The following is a 21,406-nucleotide window of genomic DNA, read 5'->3' as shown; positions in this document are numbered from 1 at the left end:
ATCGGCTTAGGATTGATTCTCTCTCCTTCTCTCTCTGCCCCTCCCCCACTTGCTCTCGTGTGCACTCTCAAAAAATAATAAATTAGTTAATTAAAAAATAGTTTTGGGGCCTAGTCTTAAAAAATAAAAGCTATGTGATTAATTGTTCATTTGTAAAAATGCTTTAAGACTGAGCATAAGTCATGTATGTCCTAAACCAAATGAAGGTAATAATTAAGTCTCCTACCTGTAACCCATAAAACTCATTAAATTTAAATAACTAGAACAAAGTAAGATGAAGTGAAGTTAGTCCTGTCAAACAATATTTCTAAATAGATCACACCCGGGCAATTATTCCTAAAGTGTTGAAGGCTGAATGCAATACAACACCCTCAAACCATTCACAAACTAGCACGTTGGGTATTTTTTCTTAAATACACACACCCATAAAAGTCCTCGGATGAGGATTCACTTTAGAGAAAAAAAAAATCCTTAAAATACTCAACTAACTGGAACAAAGATTCACCAAGAAAACATTCAGTTCTCACTTCCATGTCCAGACTAATATACCATTAGTCTCTAGTGGTTCTCAACCCTAACTACATCCTAAAATCTGGGGGTGTGGAGCGTTCTAAAACTATCATCTGAAATTCTGGGGGTGATGCCAAGGCAGAACTGTTAAGCTTTCCAGGTGATTTGAACATACAGCCAGGCAAGAACTACCTCCCTAGGGAGACCCACCCTCTGTGTCCACACACCTAGTGAGAATCCACTACCTTCTTTTATGGATTAATATACACAGTTTTCACTTGTGGAGGGGATGTTGTTACACTATCAAAATTATTGATTTGACTTGCAGTGGCTTACTTGTAATCTTCTGATATATTTGGTTTCCTTTAAATATTAAAAACATACTGACACCTTCTGTGATTTTTTTGGGTTGCAAGGACTGGAAACTCAAATTACCTCAAAATAAAGGGAGTTCACTGAAAGGCCACTTAGGGTTTTGAAGAAGAAAGCTGGCAGCTGTTCTAGAGATCAGTACTATCCTATCAACTCCCCTAGACACAAAGGATCGCTCTCATCATACCTCTGCTCCTTGCTGCAGTCTCCTGTACTCCCTTCGTAAAACAGACTAGCTTACTTTAATTATTGCTCCCTAATTTGGATTTTTCTATACAGAATTTCACTGCCCAAGCTGATTTTTATGCAAACTCAAGTCATTTGCCTATAGGTAAGCTATCGATCAGTGCTTAGCCCTGTTCTACCCAGCTAGGGTAGTGGTAAAGCTCAGTCTCCTAGGCGTCAGGTTGTGTAAGTGAGGATGGGTTCCCAAGAGGTTATCCTGGATGAATAAATGAGGGCACATAGCAAACAACATACAGTTCTAGTGGTACAGGAGGGCTGCCCACAGCATTCAGGGTAGCGCAGAACCCACAGTTTAAAACTTTGACCATGCAGTAAACATGACCAATTTTTCTTAAAACCTTATTCTATTCTTGCTTATGAAGGTTGAGGTAAATTGTGGTCTTGCTAGATTTTCCATGGAATTATCATCCCATTAGAATGCTGCTGCTTCTAGGACCACGACTATAACTAGGCAGTTCTGCCTTCCCCTGAAGGAGAGATGGTAGTTTTGTTTGCCAAATAATCATTATGTGCAAAGGTTGCAAGTCAGTACACAGTTTTGCTCTGTACTAATGTACAGAGTCTCTAGATTAGTGGTTCTCAACCCTGACTACACCTTAGAATCTCCTGGGGGGGGGGGGCAGGCAGGAGTTCTAAAACTATCATCTGAAACTCCAGGGGTGATGCCAGAGAACTGCCAAGCTTTCCAGGTGATTCCAGTGTGCAGCCAGGTAAGAACCACCCCCACACTCCCCATATGGTCTCACTGCACTTTCAGTAGTTTCTGAAAACTTCACACTTAAATCACAAACAAGCTTATCTTCTCTTTTTCACTACATTGTAAAGAGAGTTACCTTCCCTTCTTGCCTATGAAAACAAAGCCAAAAAACAAAAACCACACAAGGTTAGGGATCACAGGTACATTTTAGAGGAGTCCTCAACTTTCTCCCATTTAAAGACTAGTATCAGTTATAGGTTAGAAAAGATTGACATGCCAGCATATTGGCTCGTCATTTGAGTCTTTCCTACCTCTATTTTTCAAAAAAAATTTTAAGTAATCTCTATACCTAATGTGGGGTTCAAACCACAACCCTGAGATCAAGAGTTACACGCTCAGACTGAGCCAGCCAGGCACTCCTCCCTACCTCTCTTTAAATGTAGGCAGCAGTATCTCTAAGTAGATAAAATTTAGTTTCATTTTATTTAATGTTTATTTTTTATAGACAAGACAGAGTACAAGCAGGGGAGGGCAGACAGAGGGAGACACAGAACCCGAAGCAGGCTCCAGGCCTCTGAGCTGTCAGCATAGAACCCAGCGCGAGGAGAAACGAGAAAGATTCAAAAGAACATATAAATTAAGAGACTTACAAAGCTCATTAATCAATTGCAATTTATGGACTTTAATGGATCCCTACTTGAATAAACTGTCAAAATCATGTGAGATCAGAAAACGTAACTACTGAATGCATATTTGATGGTATTAAGGAATTGTGGGTTTGTGTATATATAATATACTGTGGTTGGTTTTTTAATGTCCTGTTTTAGCTACACATTCTGAACTTTTATACATGAAGTGATATGTCTGAAGTTTGCTGGGGTGGGAGCAAAGAATGCATGGGGGTATAGATTAAATGAGATTGGCCATCAGTTGGCAATTGTTGAAACTGGATAATGAGTATGTGGAAGTTATTCTATTATTCCATTCTCCCCCATTTTTATATATGTTTGAAGTCTTCCACAATAAACCTAAAAAGATGAAGTTTTCAAAATCATTAGGACAGTTCAATTTCTGACTTGTCTACTGTTTGTGGTAATTACCAATCATTTTATCATAGCCTGAATTTCTATTTTATATCTTTAAGGAGTACCTTTCAAGGTAAAAACCACAGTCCTATTAACTGTTAATTAGACTTCGTTACTATTTAATACTGTTATGTAAACACTGCAATGTCATATCATTATATTCCTATGATGTTCTATAAAGTATTGGGCAGAGTAATTATAAATCAAGTCACCCTAAACAGGTCAATACTTAACAGCAATACACCATCTAATACTCGGTTTATACAAAAAACATTTTATTAAGTACAACTTCATATTTAGAACACCCAAGATTACAAATGTGATTAGGTATTTGGGATACATAATTTATTCTTAAAATACGTAAGTTATACACAGACATTAAAAACTCAGTCTCCAAAATACTCAATAAAGATGTCTGGATGACACTTGTAGAACTGACCTAGCAATTTTTTCTTCTCTTTGGCAGATAGTTTTGAATCCTCATCAATAGTTTTTAGTAAATTCATTAGTTCATCCTTAGTTGTCTTCTGTGTATAGTCAGAATAATCACTTTGATCAATTCTCTGGCAATATATATATCCTTCAAGTTTAAAAGTAAAAAGTTCAATTAGTGAATCTATTCCTCAGATTTAACTAAAAAAAATAATATATTCACATTTCTATTTTTATTCCCCAGTTTTTAAAATGCAATGAAGATGCTAAGCACTGCTGACTTTCTAACCCTGGTTACTTTTTTCTTTTTTTTAAGTTTATTTTTGAGACAGAGAGAGAGAGAGAGAGAGAGAGAGAGAGAGAGAGCGCGCGCGCGCGCGCGCACAAGTCGTGAAGGGGCAAGGAGACAGAAGAGGCAGAGAATCCCAAGCAAGCTCCGTGCTGTCAGCACAGAGCCTGATACAGGGCTCGAACTCACAAACCACGAGATCATGACCCCAGCCTAAGTCAAGAGTAAGACGCTTGACTGACTGACAGAGCCACCCAGGCTCCCCAGGTCAAGTTACTTTTTGACATAAGGAGGGTCTCTGCCAAGTCTGGGTAACTCCAAGGAGTTTAAAGTTTAATTGAAATTAAAGTGCAACTACTTACAGCAAGACTTTCAAATAAATAACTAGGAATTTAGCTTTGAAAGATCATGAAAATACTATTTCTCAGATTACCTGTATCTCTATTTGGATCTCTTCCTTTCTGAATGGCCATGAGCTTAACACTAACAATTTTATGTAGAGTTCCTGGAATCTTTAAAAAAAAAAAAAAAAAAAAAAAAAAAGAGGAGGGACATGGGACATTATTCAAATGCATTGCAATCTAGTGATCTATTACATAAGCTCAATTTAACTACTTTCAGAATTTTACCTTAAAAACATCTTTTTGATGATCCATTAAAAAGAGTACCAGAAGATCAGTTTTGCCTTTGGATAAATTTTTATTGTCAACAATAGCTTTTGAGAATATCCTTTTCACAACCATTCGGTTGTCGCTCTATAAAAATAAAACAAAACACACCCAATAGTGTATATTTGAACTAAATTTAATATAAAAGGCAATATTAAGTATTAATAGCTATTCATTTCAGCATACTTGGTGCCAATGTAAAATAATCTGACATGTGCATCCTGTAAGTATTAAGGCTACTGAATACAATTAACATTTAGACGAAAGACTTACTTCTTTCTGTAATTTAAATTCAGAAGGATGTGCTGCAACAGCCATGAAATACAGTAGTCTTCTAAATTCTTCTCTATTTTGGGAATCCAAAAGCTTTAGAAAGAGCTGAGTAGCTTCTAATGCTATTTCAGTCTTCCCATTCACTTCAGCCAAAAGAAAAAACGGCTTTTAATTTTGACCAAAAGGGACTATTAAAGGAACAAAATTCAAGTTAAAGCTTAAGTTAAACAGTAAACTTATTCAAAACGATTTTCAAAAGCAAAACAAAACAAAAAGACGAGGAATTACAATAAATGACCAATACCAACCTTCAAGACAGCCTATTCTCAAATTGACAACTCATTCCCTAAATCCTTGTCAAAATTAACAATCTTAGGATGTTGTTATCAAATTCTTGGCTTTGAAAATAAATTCCCAGCCTGCTTTTCATTAATTCAATACATTTCAAGTGTACACTATGTGTAAAGTACTGATGTATCCAACTCTACCTGAGAAAAATAGACAGGATTCTCTGAAACCCCTGATTTGTTTTCAACAAACCATGAGGAACAGTCTGGCTCATTGGTAGAGGGACAGAGTGTCTGCCATTTTGAAGAGAACGGAGTGGGAAGAGTGGTGATGTTGGTGTGCTTTCTACAGAAGAGAACTACCACGCTATACTTATTAAACTTCCAGTGAATGAGGGTAGCATTCTCCTGTGCCAACGGAAGTTCCTGCGTAACTTTACAGCTTATTAAAGCCTCTTTCAAATCAGCCCTAGAAGTTTTGGAATAAACATACTTTCCATGGATTAATCCAGATCCACTCCCAGCTTGAAGTAGTGCCATTTTGGTTAATTCTGAGGATAATTAACTTCTTCCTGTTTTTTCCAAAAGACACATTCCAGGATCCAGTAAGCTCTTACTTACCTAAGAGTTCTGCAATGCCATTATGAACATCAGATAAATGATTTAACAGAGGTTCCCTTCTACTGTAATATTTGCCAATGGCATCAAACAGAAGTTCTTTCACTAGGTCTATCCTATCTGGTTGCTCAGGAAAGTTTCTGCTTATGTCCACCACCATCTGATCAGGAAGGTATTCTAAGCAGTCAGTTGCTGCAGAGAGCCATTCATCTTCCCTATGGGGAAAAAAGAATTATTTTATTTTAAAAAGCAAAAAAGCAACAAATGTACACACAGTACTTACTACCTATCTCAAGTCTGCCATGAAGATAGATTTCTATACCCTTAAAGATACATGTAATTCTTTTTAAAATATTGGTAGATCATGTATCACAGACCAAAAGCTTGGCTTAATAGGTCTTCTCTCTTTTTCTTTTTTTCTTTTGAAGGGAAAACAGAAGCTATCCACTACAATATAAACTAAAAAGGACATCAAAATTCAAAGTCTACTCTTGAAATTTATGACAGAGGCCCAGAAACTCTGAGTTACATGCTCAGGGTCCCAGGCAGTACTAGATCCCAGATCTCACTCCTAGACCAGTACTTTTCTAATACAATCTTGCTTACTTCACAGCTCTGTGTGTGATCAGTCCTCTAGAGGAAGATAAGGTAGGGTTTCAAAATAATTAATTTCTACTTCTAATAAAATGCCAGCTGGGTAACTTCAGAAAAATGCTACAGTTCAAAAAATAGAATGAATAGCTTTTAATATTCAACTTGTTAATGTACATATGTATTTTATATATAGTTTTTAAAAAATCATGCACTCTACTACCATGAACTCAGGACAACTAATTCTGTCACCACTCAGGTGCACTATATCGGGCAGGTCACGTCACCCTTCTGGGCATCAGCTTCATCAAGTTAATGGTAAGATGCAGCTAGATGATCTTTAAGGTCATTTTTAACACAGTTTCTAACTCTGTATTTAAAATTTAAGGTAATTATAAAATGTTTTCAGGAGCACTTGGGTAGCTCAGTTGGTTAAGCAGCTGACTCTTGATTTTGGCTCAGGTCATGATCTCACATTGACAGTGTGGAGCCTGCTTGGGATTCTCTCTCTCTCCCTCTGTCCCACGCGCTTGCTCTCTCCCAAAATAAAATAAAATAAAAAATGTTTTCATGTTACCTTAAATTCTTTTTTTTAAGAGAATTATGTAGGATTTAATCTTTTTTAACTCTAAAATTCTTATTGATTAAGAAGCCTCCCATTGTATACACAGAGTCAATAACTAGTATGTTGGGATTAACTGCTTTTTGCATAAGGTTTTAAGCTACCTTTTGACATTCAACTATTAATAGTTCATTGGACTGTAGAACTTATGAAGTACTGAAAATGTAAGTTGCATTCCTTTGAAACATTTCTATCTCCCTAACTACTGAATGCTATCTGCTAAGGCAAAAATAATTAAACATTAAATAAGCTATAAGAAATAAAAAAATACAAGATTTTAACATGTGATAGTTTTACTTAGGAGAAGAGTTTCAAAGTTATAAGGAATATAGAACTCTGCCTTAAGGAAAAAAAAAATCATATTTCCCTTAGCACCTGAAGTGAAGCCTTCATACCTTAAGATTTATATTTGGAAGAATGATGGTCAGATATGAGAACAAGAGTTACTTTCATTATATTTCTTTAACAAAACAATTAAAAATACATATTCAAGATATTCTGGAGAAGTATAAAAATATAGGTAGTCAAAGGATTCTGAGAATTTGCCAAATCTGTTAATTTTGTTCCAAGCCCTTTGAAGACCAGAGAGCCCTACATTTAAAAAAAAAAATTTTTATATTGTGTTCTTCCATTTATTTTTTTTCCTTTTATTTTTTCCTAATATGAAACTCATTGTCAAATTGGTTTGCATACAACCCCCAGTGCTGCCCTACATTTTAACAGAGAGAAGATGGAACATAACCATCTTCTTCACTTGATGCGCAAGTGAAGGTATGTGTGAAACAAAAATGAATATAAAAAATAATGAAAATTAAATCTCTTTCTAATTTTGACCAAGGTAATTTTGTTCTTCACTTTCCCAAGTACTGATAATTATCAATTGACTAATGCATCTCTGATCCTATGGACAGAACTCAAAGGATTATCTTCAAACCATTATCTATAATCTTCCTAAAAACACACTCAAATTATTAGATGGATGTATTTCCACATACTGAGAGTCACTATAAGCCTTGAGAATCCCTCGATCCAGATAGTTACTGTTGTTGATCAAGTCAGGTTGCCTCTTAGGCTGAGGAACTTTAGATACAACCTCTTGCTGTTTGAGTAAAGAGTCAAGAAGTGGAAGGTCTACAAGCTGCAGCAGACGTCCAATGGTTTCTTCTTGCCATACTTCATTAATAACTACACAGGAAAAATGACAAGGTAAAAAGTAACAATATTTATTAAATGCTCACCACAGTATTTGTCTAGGCAAGTCTAAGGTAGAAGTTTGTGGCAAAAAAAAAAAAAAAAAAAAAAAAGGAAAGGGAAAAAAGTCAATCTTATGAAGTGGTTTCTTATGAGAAAATAAAAACAATTCAAGATTTGTTTAAAGTGTAGGAGAACAGACTTGGACAACAGGAATTCTTTTCATTCTTGTACTGTAAAAAGCAATATGGCAGAGATAAGAGATCAAGTCATATAACATGTTAATAAGGACTTTGGAAGAAAGAATGATTCATTATTCAATCTGAAAACTGGTTTGAAACTATTGGCTGCAGATTATTCCACTCAGGGTTTCCACAACTAGGATGGGGGAGGGAAGGTGGAAATCGGTCATGAGTCTACAATCCTTTGCCAAAGACCAGGAAGAACATAAGAGTTCTGTTAATGTTAAACATTAATAATGTAATTTTCAAAATTTTATTTAGCCTAATAAAATGTTAGAGAAAGAAATATCTGAGAGCATATTTTAAATAAATAAAAATCCGCACGCAAAACACTGCAGATTTGAACCTCTGCCAGCTGATAGGACAAAAGTCAGTGTTCAAGAATTGCAACACTGATCTATTTGTTAAAGATAATAGACCTCTGTTAAAACTTAATATAAACAGCTTTAATACACAGTGTGCTCTTTCTTTGTGGTTTGAATATTTAAATTCTAATAAAGGTTAAAACTGAAAAGTTTTAAATAACTAACTTTATCTGAAGTTGGTCTTCTGTATTTCTTGCTTGTATCATCTTTACTTACCTTGTGGAGACAAGGTTGTAGACATGTTTATGTGAGGGTAGTTAGCAGGCTTTAAACTCAGATTTTCCCAGAGATCCTCTAAACTTGCCGATTTGGAATCAGAGGACTTAAATAATGCATCTGAATACCTAAAATGAATTTTTTTTTTTAAATTAATGTTTAGTAGTAAGCCCAGAGAAATATCTTACTGTTAGAAAGCTAAGAGTTTCGGGGCGCCTGGGTGGCGCAGTCGGTTAAGCGTCCGACTTCAGCCAGGTCACGATCTCGCGGTCCGTGAGTTCGAGCCCCGCGTTGGGCTCTGGGCTGATGGCTCAGAGCCTGGAGCCTGTTTCTGATTCTGTGTCTCCCTCTCTCTCTGCCCCTCCCCGTTCATGCTCTGTCTCTCTCTGTCCCAAAAATAAATAAACGTTGAGAAAAAAAAAAATTTAAGAAAGCTAAGAGTTTCTACAAAGTTTATTTAGTTCAGAACAAAAACAAAACAAATGCAAATTCTAACAACAGAATACAAAAACACGCACCTTCTTTCTCAAGTCTAAATACACATACTCTAAATTCTCCTTTGAACATTTAGATTTTTTTTTAATTTTTTTTACATTTTATTTATTTTTGATAGAGAGAGACAGAGCACAAGTGGGGGAGGGGCAGAGAGAGACAGAGACACAGAATCCGAAGCAGGCTCCAGGCTCTGAGCTGTCAGCACAGAGTCCGACATGGGGCTGGAACTCACGAACCGCGAGATCATGACCTGAGCCCAAGTCAGACGCTTAACCAACTGAGCCACCCAGGCACCCCTGAACATTTAGATTTAAGTAATTCGATGATTAAAATTTTGGTCTCCTATTTTAGAATGTAATCAAACTTTATTATGCTGTTTTTTTATCAGTTATGTCTATTTCTGGGGCATCCTTCGGTGGATAGTGCTCATCATTTTCCAAATACAGAGCTGATAATCCTTTACCCACAATTCTCAAACCCAAAAAGCTGTGAAAAATCTAAAGTTTATTCAGAACTCATGGTGGCAAAAGCTAACCTGAGACTATCATAGCCTTTCCTTCTCCCAGTTAGGAGTATTTTGTTTACTAAAGAAATACTAATACGTTCGGTTACCAGATGCTGCCCAGGATCCCTCCAGGACTGTTATCAAACATATGGTCTATATACAAAAGTATCTTTTTAAGATCTCCAAAGCTCCAAATTGCTAAATGCATATAGCCCCAAAGGTTTCAGATAAAGTATGTGGACCTGTATCTGGAAAGCAGGGATTTTGCCCTATCTCACCCTCATATCTCCTTCCTATATTTAGAGGTAATTTTATCATCTTTTAAAGTTTTGAAAGTTAATACATTAAAATATTTGATACACTAAAGACATTAAAAATACACAATATCTGATACACAATACACTAAAAATAATTGAAAGTCGGAAAGACTAAAACTCTTTGGGTCAGATCTGAATTATAAGGCTTCAGTTGCATGGTCCCCTCTACACAGTTTAGCTCAAGGAAATGGAAACATTTTACTTCATGACAAATAAGTTAATTATGTACTTATCACATTCATCCATTTCAGTCACTGGGTTCTACAATTCTGTCCCCCAGTCTCCCTTTAATTGATTCCCTCTCCACCACAATCCCCACTTCACCCCCGTCTATAGACTGCAATACTGCAATAGATTCCTAACTAGCTCTCCCCATTAGGATGTCCAGATGGTCGCCAGGATGACCTTTCTAAAATATAATGTCATTTTTTGTGGCAGGATGACCTTTCTAAAATATAATGTCATTTTTTGTGGCCTCCCCAACATCTGTATGATCGATTGCAAACTCAAGTCATATGAAACTCTCCACACTATGGGTCCCACATGCCTTTCATACTTTACATCTGCCATTTCCTAGATTCTAGTGATAACTTACCTGCCTACCTTCACATTTTCTGTTCTCACACCACTTTGTGCATAAACTAACATACTTTTAGGCTATAATTGTAACTTGAAGCAGAAAAATCAAAGTTTGTTGATTGTTTCTGCTAAATATAAAATATGAACAAGCAAGAATTCCAGGAGATACCGAATAAACAAAAGTTCACTGTATTTTATCAAACTTACCCACAGACCCAGATTTTAGCCTCATTTACGGTTTCCAAAATAATATAAAACCATTCAGCCTGTTGCTAAAAAGTAGATGAAATCCTGCCAATACCCCCAGGATAATCTAACATTATATACTAACCTGGAAGGTGAACATAGTTTATTCTCTTTGCCTAATTGACTGTCTTGGTTAGGTATGGTTGTGAATCTATAAAGGCTGCAACTACTATCTTCAAATGTAGGTTTTTTGTCTTTTCCAAAGACTTTGGTTGGAACTGCTTCAAATACTTTGTAGTCCATAAGTGCTTGACACACTCTTACCACTTTGGCCCGAGGAATATCTACATCACCAAAATATTTATTCTGAATTAGGTGAGAAAAAATGACATCCACAGCTTCTGAACCAACAAAGCAGTCATTGTGTCTTTTTAAATGGTGTCTTCGTTTTTTCACCTCCACCTGTGTTTGAAGAGTGTTTATAATGCTGCTCCACACATAGGTGGCTCCGAATGGTTTCTGGGCCACGCTGAAACCTGGAATGGGAAAAACGCAGAGTAACCTTGTTCATTTATAATAAGGTCTAAGCAATCCTTAAACAAAAAATACCCATTTCAGGGCACCTGGGTGGCTCAGTCGGTTAAACGTCCGACTTCAGCTCAGGTCATGATCATGCTGTCCGTGGGTTCGAGCCCTGTGTCAGGCTCTTTGCTGACAGCTCAGAGCCTGGAGCCTGCTTCAGATTCTGTGTCTCCCTCTCTCTCTGCCCCTCCCCCGCTCATGCTCTCTCTCTGTCAAAAATTAACATTAAAAAAAATTTTTTTTAAATAAAAAAATAAATAAATAAACATTAAAAAAAAAAAAGGAGCCATTTCAGGGGAGCCTGGGTGGCTCAGTCGGTTAAACATACAACTCTTGGTTTCAGCTCAAGTAATGATCTCACGGGTTCGTGAGTTCAAGCTCCACGTCAGGCTCTGCGCTGGTGGCATGGAGCCTGCCTGGGATATTCTCTCTCTCTCTCTCTCTCTCTCTCTCTCTCTCTCTCTCTGCCCCTCCCTCTCTTCCCTCTCTCAAAAATAAGTAAAATAAACTTTAAAAAAGTAGCAATTTCCAAAGTTATTACTAAGGAACAATTATGAGGTCAGTTTATTACTGAAATTTTAATTAGTAGCAACTGATTTAAAATGTATTGCCTACTTTATGCTGAACACTGTCCTACATGCTAGGATACAAAGGTGAGGAAAATCAAATCCCTGTTTACATGGACTTATACTTTGTGGGAAGATACAGACAATATGTACATGTTATATGAATGCTAACAAGAAAAATAAAGCCTGGTGAGGAAAGAACACTATTTCAGATGGATGTCAGGAAAGATCTGACAAGGTGATTTCTGAGCAGAAGCTGGAGTAAAACCAGGAAGCAAGCTGTGCAGATATTTGGGGAAAGAGAACAGAAAGAGCAAAGGCTCTAGAAACCGAGTGTGTTTGGCCAGGAGAGGAGGAACAAGGCCAGCATGCCCAAGGTGGGTAGCCAGGGAAAGAACAGTAGGAAATGAGATCAGAGGAGAGTGGAAATGGTCTTTGGGGTGGGGTATCAAGTAGGACCTTGTGGCAGTTACCAATTATGTGTAAGGAACTCTATTAAGTGCCTTATGAATTACATTACAACATTAGCAACCGTATGAGGTAGATACAATCTCAGAGAAGCAAAATAGATTCGCAGAGGTTAAATGTAACTTCCAAACATTATACTGTAAGAGATGGTATTGGAATTTGGTTCATGGTCTATATGCTTTTAAAACATTTATCAGTAAATAGATGTATAATTATAGACATACATACACACAGCAGTTGGAATAAACTAATATTTTTTTTTATAAATTTTTTTGAACGTTTATTTATTTTTGAGACAGAGAGAGACAGAGCACGAACAGGGGAGGGGCAGAGAGAGAGGGAGACACAGAATCGGAAACAGGCTCCAGGCTCCGAGCCATCAGCCCAGAGCCTGACGCGGGGCTCGAACTCACAGACCGAGAGATCGTGACCTGAGCTGAAGTCGGACGCTTAACCGACTAAGCCACCCAGGCGCCCCTAAACTAATATTTTTAAAGCTTCCTACTATGCAGGCTTAGGAGTTAAGCACTTTGTAACAGGGAAAACTGGTTCCTGCCTGATAGGAGCTTACAACCTACCACAAAGATAGGAAAAGCACAGAGATAAAGCAAGGTTTCAGCAAGACAGGAAACAGAAAACATGCTTTCAAAGATTTATCATGTTTTTCCTGATTTTAATAAACTGATATTTGGCAAAACTACAAAGAAAAGGAGAAACAATAAAAAGGAAAACACAGACCTTCGTTTAATAAGCTGATGGAACAGAGTCTAGCTAATCATAAGCTTGGTGGCTGGGTGGCTTGCTCTCTTTTTACATAAACACAGACTGTGCCTTTTTATGTGTTACAATTTTCAATGATGCTCTGAATATTCAGTGGTTCTAATTTTTAAGCCTCTATTTTTGTTAAGTGGATCACTTCCTTTATTTTTAGGATTCTCTGACAGAGAAGTTGAAAACTTACTACTTCCCTTAAGGTCATGTAAAAAGGAAAACTGTATCACTACAACTCTAAGGAATACGAGAATTACAGAAACTGCTACCTGAAATTATCTTCCTGCCTGTTTAGATAAAATCGAATGTATAAGATGAAAGCAAAGATAAGTTCCTGAAAGACATTAAAACTCCACTTAATGCACTAGGGTCATAAATTTTAAGTGGGTCATCTGGAATTCATCTTTTTTATTATAATACATAAAAGAACCACAGTGAACCATCACACTGTATCCACTTGCAGTGCCATTTTGTAGCTACTAGAAATTTGAACATCTTCACTATTTAAGTTATTAACATACACACAAAGCCCTTTACTGTTTATTTGTATATTTCCAATACCAAAAGTAGATGGGTAATTCAACTATCTACCAATTACTTTAACGTTCATTTAAAATAATCAGCAAGACTGTTTTTATATTTTAAAATTCAAGATACTTCAGAGGAGTGCCTGGGTGGCTCAGTCGGTTAAGTATCCCACTCTTGATTTCCGCTTAGGTCATGATCTCACAGTCATGAGGTCAAGCCCCAGGTTGGTCGGGCTCCACACTCAGTGTGGAGCCTGTTTGGGATTCCCTTTCCTCTCTCTCTGTCCCTTCCATGCTTGCACATGCACTCTCTCTCTCAAAAACAAACATTTAAAAAATAATAAAAATAAAAACAAAATTCAAGGGGTGCCTGGTGGCTCAGTTGGTTAAGCGTCTGACTTCAGCTCAGGTCATGGCCTCACAGTTTATGGGTTCGAGCCCCACGTTGGGCTCCGTGCTGACATTTCAGAGCCTGGAGCCTGCTTCAGATTCTGTGTCTCCCTTCTGCCCCTCCCCCGTTTGTGCTTGCTCTCAAAAATAAACAAACATTTAAAAAATATTTAAAAACAGTAGTCATTAAATAAATAAATACAGTATTCATTAGTCCTAAAATAGAGGATATCATAAATTCCATAATATATACTAGTCACAGTATGCAGGAGTAGGACAGGAAAGGAAAATAAGATTTGAACTTGTAGAGATCAGAGTGCTTTTCAAGTAGATTGAAATAGACTTCTGGGTAATAATGTCAAATCTGAAACACATCAGTCTTAACAGCTGAACTACAAGTAGGTAAGTATACAAATCCTAAAAAATAAGGCTGAGTCACTAATTTGAGATCAACAAGACCACAGAATGGAGTGGGAGGGAGGGGACACTCAGTTTCAGCGACATGGAAAAGGCTAATCTTCAACCGGGGAGTTAAGAATAAATTTCCCCATATTAACTTGCTGCTTAAATATGGGAAATCAGGAAGTTTTGCAGGTTGGATAACACAGTATAAAAGATTAAAGAACAGGTTAGAGCAGGATACTAGGCACCTATGAACCACACAATGTTTCCAGAGTCCTCCAGGCATGATACAATTCAGCCCTTTCAGGTCCCCTCTGTTCTCACTGACCATTAATTCCCTACCATTGCATCCTGGGATATTTCCCCTCAAGCATCACCACCCACAGACCCAAAGTAGCTCATGTTCATACAGATACTTTAATACATAATATACCCTGGACTTGACAAGTAAATGTGCCAAAACCCACACCAGGATAACCTGTTTTTTTAATGCTGACTTCACCAGTTGAACACAGGTCCCCCACATGCTGGTTTGAAACTTATTTATCATCTAAGAGCTGAAATGAATATTGGTATAGCAGACCATGGCCCAGTAAGACAAATTACTGCAACTTCCAACCAGAATTCAAGAGACCAGAAGTATACAATGAATGCTTTGTAAATCTAGCAATCAGAATTTCAGCTTGTCTCCAGCCCTCACTTGCATATGAGCTAGACATTTCTTTAAAATTCATCACTATCTGCATCCTTGATACTTCCTTATTTAATTTACATTTGGTCAAGCATGTTCTAAAAGCATCATGACCAAAGGATCAAAGAGTCTAGAGATCAGCTGTGATAACCTTGGATAAGAGAGTTAACCTCTATAGGTCGGTTTCTTCATTTACTGATACAAGAGTGGAACACTGTGTTTAAGGTTAGTTTCCAGTCTAAACTGCTGAATATAGGATTTGAGAGATTGAAATTCTACCCCATCTCCACTTAGATATGGACATTGAACACGACATAAAATATGGTAAGAAATGAAGCATAGGAACAAATGTGACCTTATCAGATACAAAGTTTTTTGGAAGATGTCTGAGCCTAATAAGAGGCTCAGAAATTGTTTTAAACTAGATATGTAATATACTATACATACTCTTAAGCACTATATAAATCTAGACTAGTTAACATTCACTTTTCAAGCAGATTCATTTTTGTTGAAAATAGTTATTTTTCAAAGGCAAAGACCTGTTCTTTGCATGTATTTGAAATCTACCCAAAAGAATTTACCAAGAATAAAAAAGTTAAATTTCTAATATTGAACTCTGATATGTATTTGTAATACTACCGATAATCATCTTCATTTCTATAAATATACACTAAATAAACAAGTTGTTACAATAATTCCCTAAAAATCAAGCCATAAGGCAGAAATGTCAAGAAACTACATTTACTCAAAAGTCACAAAGGGACAATCAGCTTCAACCACGATCTGTGCAGCACCTCTACCATGGCCCTGCTTGTGTTATTTAAAGGCAAAAACAAATTCTATCATCACTTCAAATTCGAAGGATTACTGAACTCCGTAGAAGATCAATATATACATTACAAAAATGGATCCTGATGCAAGGTAAACACAATTATGAAAACATGCTTTAAAAATTTTTTTATGTTTACTTTTGAGAGACAGAGACACAGAGGGAGCACAAGGGAGCAGGGGCAGAATCCCCAGGCTTCAGGCTCCACAGTCAGTGCAGAGCCGACTGGGGGCTCAAACCCATAAACCACGAGGTTATCACCTGAGCAGAAGTCTGACACTTAACCAACTAAGCCACCCAGGTACCCCCCAAAACATGCTACTTCTAAATTAACATGTAAGAATCTCGTTTTCATTCCTAGGCATTAGACTGCCCCCACCGCACAGGAAAAAAAACAAAAAACAAAAAACAATTCAGATAGCTCATGTTAGGCAATTTTCCACAAACTTGAACAGTGAAAAATAAGTGCCTTATTTTTTTTTCAAATGTCCTTATAGTTTGCAAAAGTTCAAATTATTTAATTGCCTTATAAACTGCCTCACAAAATACATTTAGTTATTCAATACTTGTAGATGATTGCCAACTACTAAAAACTTTGAAAAGAGAGTCAATGCTGTGGTTCTTAGTGGATGATTTTACCCCAACTGGATACTTGGCAATGTCTGGAGCCATTCTTGGTTGTCACAAGCAAAGGAGGGGTTGGTGCTACTGGCATTTAGTGAGTAGAGGGCCTAGGGACACTGCTAAACACAGGCCAACCCCCACAACGAAGAAAATATCAATAGTGCCCAAAGTTCAGAAACTGTGGGTTAAGTGAACACTAGCTACACATGAAAACCTGTGTTAATGCAGGACATACAGTCCTCCTTTCTCTGGATACAAAGAGTAAGACAAAAGCATGAGTTTTGGAGTCCCAGATACCTGGGTTCTATTCTTGGCTCCATCATTTACTATAATGCAATCTTGGGCAAACAAGGTTATTTTTCTGTTGCAAAAGAGAGCCAGTTGCACTGATCTCTGTTACCATCAGGATCATAGGAGACAATATGTCAATACCCAGCATCTAACAGATGTATATTTCAAAACAAAGTGGGAAACTGTTACTTACAATCTAGAAGAGCCTAAGGACTCAATGTAATGGAATAACCTGATTGGGATCCCTGAACACAGAAAGAACCTTAAGCAAAAATTAAGGAACTCTAAATAAAGTATGGGCTTCAGTTAATAATAAGAATGCATTAACACTCGTTCATTAATTGCAACAAATATACAATTCTAATATAAGATGCTAATAGTAAGGGAAAATGAGTAAAGCGCATATGGGAACTCTATATACTAACTTCGTGACTTTTTTGTAAATTAAATCTATTCTAAAATTTAAAAAATTTATTTAAAAAGTAAAAAAGGAAGGTATCTTTCTTCTTCCTTCCTCTGAACTAAGGGGACAGAGTTCCTACTTCAAAGAGTTTATCCCTTATCTATTCACCTCACCTGATGATGTCAAGCTCCAAACAGTATTCAATAAATAAAGACTGTTAGCAGATAAGGCAAGATGTGTCACATGCCAGAGGATTTAACTCTTCATCAGAAAATAATATGTAAATCCTAAGTCATTTAGGATTTAAGATAATGTTAAGAATTATTTTTTTCAGGAGGTTTTAAAACATTACAGAATTTTCAAGACAAAGGAAAAGAACTACATCTATTGGACATTAACCAAAGCCTTATGAAAATAGATAAATGTAGAGAACGAGTTTGGGGTATTAAAATAGGCAGCTGTAACTAAGTGGGAAAAGCCTGCTGCTATACACTGATACCAATATACAACATTTTTACTGCATATTGGTTTTGATAGTTCAAAGTTTGTTTTCCTCTTATTTAGTATTAGAGATGTCATGCTGAAGACAGAGACTGACTCTAAGAAGGTTGCAAGCAGGTAAAGAATGTAAAAGAAGTCTCTTCTAATAAGAACAGTTTTAAAATACGTTAAAAGAACTATCAATACAAGTAGGCACTGGCCCCTACTTTAATTCACACAGATTAATGAGATAGCATATGGGAAGTACTTTGAGCTCCCTGGAAAAGTGATACCTGGTGAATTCAGAGAATTGGGTTACAGTATAAAAGGAAAACAGGATAACATACCACTTTCTTATTTGTCTGTATTAAAAGGCAAGTATCTTTAAGGTACGTCCTGAAGGTTAGCATATGGCATTTATTTCTTCTACATAAATCAGGTCCCTGGTTGTTACAGCCCCTTTAAGGTGTGGAAGAGTTACTAATAGGTAGAGAACTAAGAGTAGAAAGCTGCTTGCCTGAGCATACAGAAAGGAAATAGCAAGGAACCAAGAAGCACAGGCTCCTATTACTGTGTTCCCTGGGACTGTGACAAGGCAACTAAAGGGTGGAAGAGGGATTAACAAATGCTAACAGGTAGAGTTCCAACCCTAGCAAGCACAACAGATGAGAAAAGGCAGTGGGCTTTTCTCTGCCCACTGTGCTGCTGTGCAGGACACTGGTCTTTTCCATGTGTTCAAATCTGCTAACCAGCCCTTTAGCTCTTCCCTCTGAAAGTCATCTACTTAATTTTGAATACTTGTTCGCTTATGCCATCTAAGAACCTGTTCACAAATGCCCAAAGCTCAGAACTGGTATTTCAGCTGTTAGAGAAGACAGGGTGCTATGTTTTTAATCATGTAAAATTTGGCAATTTCTTTCTCTCAGAAAGTAAGCCTAAAGATTTCCCAAGTCTGTTTCCAATACGATTTGACTTTGAATTCTCAAGTGATGAATATAAAACAACTCTTTTCACAATGTAAAACACAGAGAAATTCTGAATGTAGCCATCATATGCTTATCTGAATCCTTTAAATTGGGGAATAAGGTCAATATTATTCCTAAAGTAGTTCTCATCACAATTTATCATTAGAATTTTGAAGATTAAAAGGGGCATTAGTCATTATAAGTCAAACACAAAACTGGAGCCACTGAGATGCACCCATCTGACCTAAGTCAATTCACTGACTACTGTCACCTTGAGGAAGGAGCCAGTTTCACTGGTTGGTATTTTCCAAAGGAAAAGTTTTTGTCAGATAGGGAACCAATTTGTAGAACACCCTACAGAGCAGATGCAGAAGAGGGTGGGGGTGTAACTTCTCTAGAAAGTAAAAAAAAAAAAAAAAAAAAAAAAAAAAAAAGAGCCAAGTGTTCTCTGGATAGTTTGTTGTGGTTTGTTTGTTTGTTTACTGAGTTGTAATATGCTAAGATCAGATTTTTAGAACTTCTCATCCATTCCATTCATTTGTTTGGACATTCAAAGAAAGTAAGAGGCTAAGCAAACTACTCTCAAAGCCAAGCCACGATTAAGCTGGTGGCAGAAATTCATCAACGTCTCTCCTAATGTCATGTAGCCATTTAAAAAAGTTCAAACTTCTATTCACTGAAATACTGCCCATCCAGAAAATTTAACGAACAAATATTTTTTTGCCAAGGTCCTGCCCGTTGAACAGAGCCCAGGAAGTCTGGAGAACAGAGTGGGCAAGAGAGGCGCTCGGTTCCTGGCCATACTGTGGAGCCGAGGTTTGTGGCTGAGACAGAAGGCAAAGAGCCATACAAGTCCAGATAAACTTTCTACGAGTAACGACGTGGAGCCTATCTGGAGACCTAGTGAGAGCGCCTGGCACGCAGCTGGCCACTGAAAAGCGCACAACAAAGTTCAAGTTGGGGACCAAGTAGAAAGCTGGGCTGTGAGGACGGCAGGGTCGGCCGGCTACAGCCCACCCGCGAGAGAGGGACCCAATTCGCCGACAAGCCTGGGCACTAGCCCGAGGGGGCACAGCTGCGTGGAGCCCGCTGGACCCGGCGGCGTGCCAGCCTCGCGCAAGAACCGCAACCTGAGCCCCCCAGCCCGCCCTGTGACCCCCACATGTCCCGGACAGGGGTCTTCATCACCTACCTGGAGGCTTCTGCGCTGGGCTGTGGAGAGCTGAACAGTTCAGAGCCGCCGCCTTCTCCCGCACCGTGGCCATGGCCGTAGCTGCCAGGCCACCAGCTCTTCCGACCGCTGCACTGCGAAGTGCGCGCCCGCGCCCCGGCCGCCAGTTAACTGGCCCGGGACGGGGCGGGGCTCCCGTCAGACCCCGCCCCCGGCCAGGCCCGGCCCGCCTTGGCCGCGGCGCGCTGCTCGACACTGGTCACGTGTCTGCAGGAGCTGCGCGTAATCTGCAGCCCCGCGGGGGCGGAAAAGGTTCGGCCCCGGGCGCGCCACCGCACCCACCCCCGCCCCGGACTGCAGCGTTTTGCTGTGTTGCGGGCGGTAGCCAAGTAGAGAGCATTTGTGTGTGGGAGCCGCGGGTCGGCGCCGGCACTCCCATCCCACCGCCACTCAGCGTCGCCCCAGCAGGAGTTAGCCCACCTGGGTGCAAACCACGACACGCAGTTGATGAGCTCTGAGGCTTAGCAAGTTGCTTAATTGCTCTGTGCCTGAGTGCCCTCACCTGTGGCGTAGAGTTTTGTGAAGATTACACAAACTAATTCATGTTAAGAATTTTAGTACTTGGTCCTGAAACTTTAGTGCTTAAAATTATGTCACGATGGTATGTGCGTCGAATTTTTCACGCATCCTTCTCTGAAAAATAACAACAACAACAACAAAAACAAATCTTTATCTGGCCCAGGAGAGCAATGTTTAGAGGTCATGGTTAGGAGGGCATCTTGCTGGCCATGGAAAGAAAATCGGTGCCTCCTCCAAAGTAACTCTGGGTCAGGAGGATAGGGACAGAGTTTGCTATGAAAATGGAGTGAAGGCGAAAAAAGAAGGGAAGGGAGGGTTGTCAATGGGAAGTTGCAACTAGGGAATCCAGGGGTGCCCTGCTTAGGTACTTCTGAAAGGGTGAAGGATCTAAGGGACCAATAATTCATTGCCAGATACATGCCTGGGTTTGTTTTATTTTGTTTTGTTTTTTTGCCCCAAATTTGGGTATTTTGTAATCATTTTAAAACCTTGGTACATATAATAAATATCTCGTTAAGGAGGATACCTGTGTGATCAGGTTATAAATTAGAATGCTTTTAGGTATGAATCCATTACTTTGCTTATTGGAAGAAGCCCCTGCATGTGGTTTAGAGAATACAATTCTAAGAATATATACATGTGGTTGTTTCAAAGAATACATACTTAAGAAGCTGTGACCCAGAATCCCAATTTAGTGTGTGGGGCAGGGGCAATCTGAAGATTTAGAAAAGGTGCCAACTGGTTACTCCTTTTTTTAAAGTGCTCTCTCCCCCTGGTGGTAGTAAAACCTGCCCTCAGGTCTGTTCAAGCAATTTCCTCTGTAATTTCTCAGTTGGTTTCTGCTGGCAGAGATAAGATACAATTTAGGACCTGTTTCAGGC

General features: G+C 38.3%; 1 protein-coding gene across 1 annotated transcript; it reads right to left on the bottom strand.

The window, feature by feature from the left end:
• Nucleotides 1-3,164: 3,164 nt before the first annotated feature.
• Nucleotides 3,165-20,099, bottom strand: DEPDC7 (DEP domain containing 7). The gene is made up of 9 exons (XM_011286816.4): nt 19,968-20,099; nt 10,932-11,322; nt 8,705-8,832; nt 7,686-7,875; nt 5,481-5,692; nt 4,573-4,715; nt 4,261-4,386; nt 4,065-4,143; nt 3,165-3,490 (listed from the first exon to the last, which is right to left on the bottom strand). The coding sequence occupies exons 1-9, from the start codon at nt 20,038-20,040 to the stop codon at nt 3,297-3,299; spliced, it is 1,536 nt and encodes a 511-aa protein (XP_011285118.2). The 5' UTR covers nt 20,041-20,099; the 3' UTR covers nt 3,165-3,296.
• Nucleotides 20,100-21,406: the final 1,307 nt, after the last annotated feature.

This window comes from Felis catus, chromosome D1 (genome assembly GCF_018350175.1).
Source record: "Felis catus isolate Fca126 chromosome D1, F.catus_Fca126_mat1.0, whole genome shotgun sequence".
Taxonomy (NCBI): Eukaryota; Metazoa; Chordata; class Mammalia; order Carnivora; family Felidae; genus Felis; species Felis catus.
The sequence above is the reverse complement of the archived record's forward strand: the minus strand, read 5'-3'. Positions and strand labels throughout refer to the sequence as shown.